Source organism: Pygoscelis adeliae, unplaced genomic scaffold (genome assembly GCF_000699105.1).
Source record: "Pygoscelis adeliae isolate BGI_AS28 unplaced genomic scaffold, ASM69910v1 Scaffold207, whole genome shotgun sequence".
Classification (NCBI taxonomy): Eukaryota; Metazoa; Chordata; class Aves; order Sphenisciformes; family Spheniscidae; genus Pygoscelis; species Pygoscelis adeliae.
In genome coordinates, this window is record NW_008825160.1 from 2,280,599 (window position 1) to 2,284,245 (window position 3,647).

A 3,647-nucleotide genomic window follows, 5' to 3' on the forward strand; every position below is an offset into this window, starting at 1 on the left:
CCCAGGGAAGTGGTTGAGTCACCATCCCTGGAAGTATTTAAAAGACGGGTAGATGAGGCGCTGAGGGACATGGTTTAGTGGGCATGGTGGCGTTGGGTTGACGGTTGGACTCGATGATCTTAGAGGTCTTTTCCAACCTTAGTGATTCTATGATAAGTTATGAAACCTGCATTACACTGTATTTTTTCTTGTGTGACTACTGACATATGAATACTATGAACTGTTCTGTGTTAACAGTCTCCTTCTATGTGTTAAGCCTAGTATAGCTGCGAACTCAGGTTTAGTTCTCTTCAACACTGCATCAATGTGTTTGTATGTTTATTACAAAAAACTACCGTTGAGAGTAATCTTTTCATATTTATATTAGCTAGAACTCTCTGCAACTAAACAGACATGTGAGACAAAATACTTCATCTGAAGAATGCGTATCTAGCTCTTACATACATACTTGTTTGAAAATTGAAGTCCAGAAATGATGAAAAATTATACCGACTCTGTAAGTGCATGAATGTCCAGAAGACTGGCACAGGAGGTTGTACAGAAGATTGCATTTTTTTCTCCCCCCACCTGAAAGTATGGATCCTGACTTGAAAAAGAACATTGCACAAACATTTTTCATGCCCTTGCATTGTAGAGAGATTGCTTTCTCAACTGGGATAAAACAGGCGAGGTAGGTATGCTGAACCTGAACAACATAAATTTGTTATTAAAGCGATCAACAGAGCAGCATTCACTTAGTTCTCAGAAGAATATGATCCGGAGAACAGCTCCACACTTGCTACAGCATTTCTTGAATGTTTTTAAGACACAAACCTCAACCAGAATTCAGCCCATAAAGACCTCAAGTAATAGCTAAGTAAACATCTGCATCTTTTAAAGTTGTTTCATCCAACATGAAAAGAGCTTCTACAATCCGGTCAAAATATTTTTTTTATACTGCGTAGACAGCTTAATAAGAAATCCTTGCTTACTGCTAAAAAAAATAAACATCAAAATTAGAAAAGGATTACAGCTGCTAATAAGACTTGATATTTGTCATTTTATTCTTTGTATTTTTATTTTAATAGTTTACATTTCAAAAGCAAAGGTTCTTCAACCTAATTTTAAGACAACAAAAAGATTTTACAGGATCTTTTTAATATGCAATATCTTCCCCACTAATTGTTAGCCAAATAAAGGGAAGACTGCCAGCACTATTCCCTGCAAAACATAAAATCAAGTATACGACAAGCCAACCTGCTCCCTACCTTTCACAGATCAACGCATAACCCATGAAAACTGAATTATAGAACACTTAACGAAAATTACTGAAAAGTGTCAAACAACAAAATACTGAAATTACAAAACAAACATTTCCATACTGCAATCACGTTTAGCCGAACTGTTCAGCAGTCAACATTAAGCTCAAACGTAACGCCAGTTTTCCTGTCAAAGCCCAGTTCAACAGAGGAGAGATTTCACTGTAACATATTGATTTCCTTTATTGCTGATTCAAAAAAAAAAAAAGCCTGATTTTTTTTTTCTGGGACATTTATATAGTCCTATCTAATTATATACTTCATCAGCCTAACTCAAACTATAATATGATGTGTAGGAAACAACTGATATATATGCAGACAGATTAAGTAGTCCTAATTACATTCTAATTTTTTAAATCCATCATAATGAGCCTTTCTTCCCATTCTCAGAATAGAGGACAATGTGTAGGTTAATATTTATATTCAGTGTGTCATATTATCTATTCAGGAAAATCACTGAAAGAAAGTACGAATTGACACACAAGTCCACCATACAGCCAAACTCGATTTCAAATTCAAACAGGATTTTTTTAAATCTGTTAATAAACCCACAGTACCATACTAAACATTGCAGAGTGTATTTTAAAAATGCTGCATCCAAAGTCTGCAGCTGCATTCTGTAAGACTCTACCCAGTCTTCCACAGTAACTACAGTCTCTGAAAAAAACACGCATAAGAAGTAATGATTCAATATACAGAGAGGATGTCAAAAGGGTTTTCTACTAGTAAACTGCTTTAATACAGTACTTCGTATCTTCAAAGCACTATGCTGTACTAACTATTAAAGCCGTTCTAAACACACTGCAGCTCACAGAAATATCTAGAATTCACAGAAACAACATGAATTACCATTTCTACTGCTGCTAAAATTTACCTTTTCATCAAACAGAGTGGTTATAAGTAACCCACCTCTGCACTGCTCTCAAGCTATTTCTATCTCTACACCGCAAAGTGAGTATTTGGACTCAGGAGAAATCCATGAAGATTGAGCTTAAAAGACTGCAAAAAAGAGTTGGGCTTATGAGTTCAAAAGGGATTTAGATCAACGTTTTATATCAGCTCTTACAAGGAAATTGCAGTTAATTTGTTGTTTTAACACATATCTAATATCAAAACTTGCTATATCACCCCAAGGTCTTACCTACCATTTTGTCTTGGGACACAAAATTCAACTGCTTTTAGTAAGTAGATAAATAACAGTAATAAAAGCATTAAGTACATGTTTGTTTTAAATATTAACAAACCAACCTTCTCTTTTGAGCTTCAGAGTCTCTCCTGGCTCGTTCTAATGCCAGTTCTTCAGCTATTCTTTTCTTCAGTTCTTCATCGTTAACTACAATTAAAAGAAAATTAAATGAAATGTTAACAGAACACAACATATTCCTAATTACAGAAACAACTGCATAATACAGTGCTCTATTTTATTTATTTTCTTTAAAGCTTTCTTGCGGTTTAACCAGCTTTCAAATTTTAGCATAGAACACTAGAGACCCTTTAAAAATTGCTCTTATTAAACAACCTTTCAATTAGTAGAATCTTTTGGAAATTAAAAAACATACAGTATATGTTAAATTAAATAATTTTTTCTCAGGAAATATGCCTTTATAAAGTAAAAAGGGGGGGGGGAATGGGACTGAAACCTAAATAGTAAAGTCATAAAATGCTGCTTTTTATTCATACGGAACCAAGGGAAACATCTTCCTATGTAATGAATCAAGTATTTTCACATTCACATTTTACCCAAGAAAGCATTTGCAGCATCCTAGGTATCCATACTCGTCATTTCTATTGTTAGAAAAAGATTTTGCCCCAACTTCTCTGAATTTTGTTTAAACAAGCAGATATGGAAATAGTATTTTCTTCATTTGGATTGTCAGATGAATTAGTTGAAAGTCTGCTTAAGAGCTGAAAAAGCAGGGAAGCAACTTCAAGTCTATGAATAAACTTGCATGAGAGCCGTGAATCCTACAAGCTTGAAAGACATCTATAAGACTACCAAAACCCATTCAAAAAGATTTTGAAACACAAAACAGGTCCGTTCCCAACTCTCTCTGATATTGAAGGGCTCAGTCACGCAAGCTACTACACTGATACTGTTCAATATTAACTATCTCCGCACCTATAGGCAGCTGCGTACTTCTGAAAAATCTGACCCAAGGAGATCAGAAATAGTTTGTTGTCACTTCCTTTGACAGAAGTTCTAGCAATAAAACATGTTTCAAGAGAATTCCAGAAGAAATCATATTGAAAAGATTGTTTAGGCCTAAAAAAAATTAAAAAAATAAAATAAAAAAAGAACACCACCCACCAACCCAACTTTGGAGGCAGTTTTGTTTTATCTCTATCCTA

At 34.5% G+C, this 3,647-nt stretch overlaps 1 protein-coding gene across 1 annotated transcript in view; it reads right to left on the reverse strand.

Annotated features, from left to right (window-relative positions):
- CHCHD3 (coiled-coil-helix-coiled-coil-helix domain containing 3) overlaps nt 1-3,647 on the reverse strand; it is a 164,313-nt gene that overhangs the window by 133,614 nt on the left and 27,052 nt on the right. Inside the window, exon 2 of the mRNA XM_009328696.1 lies at nt 2,547-2,631. Coding sequence (XP_009326971.1) covers nt 2,547-2,631 — 85 coding nt within the window. The remainder of the gene's footprint in view (nt 1-2,546; nt 2,632-3,647) is intronic.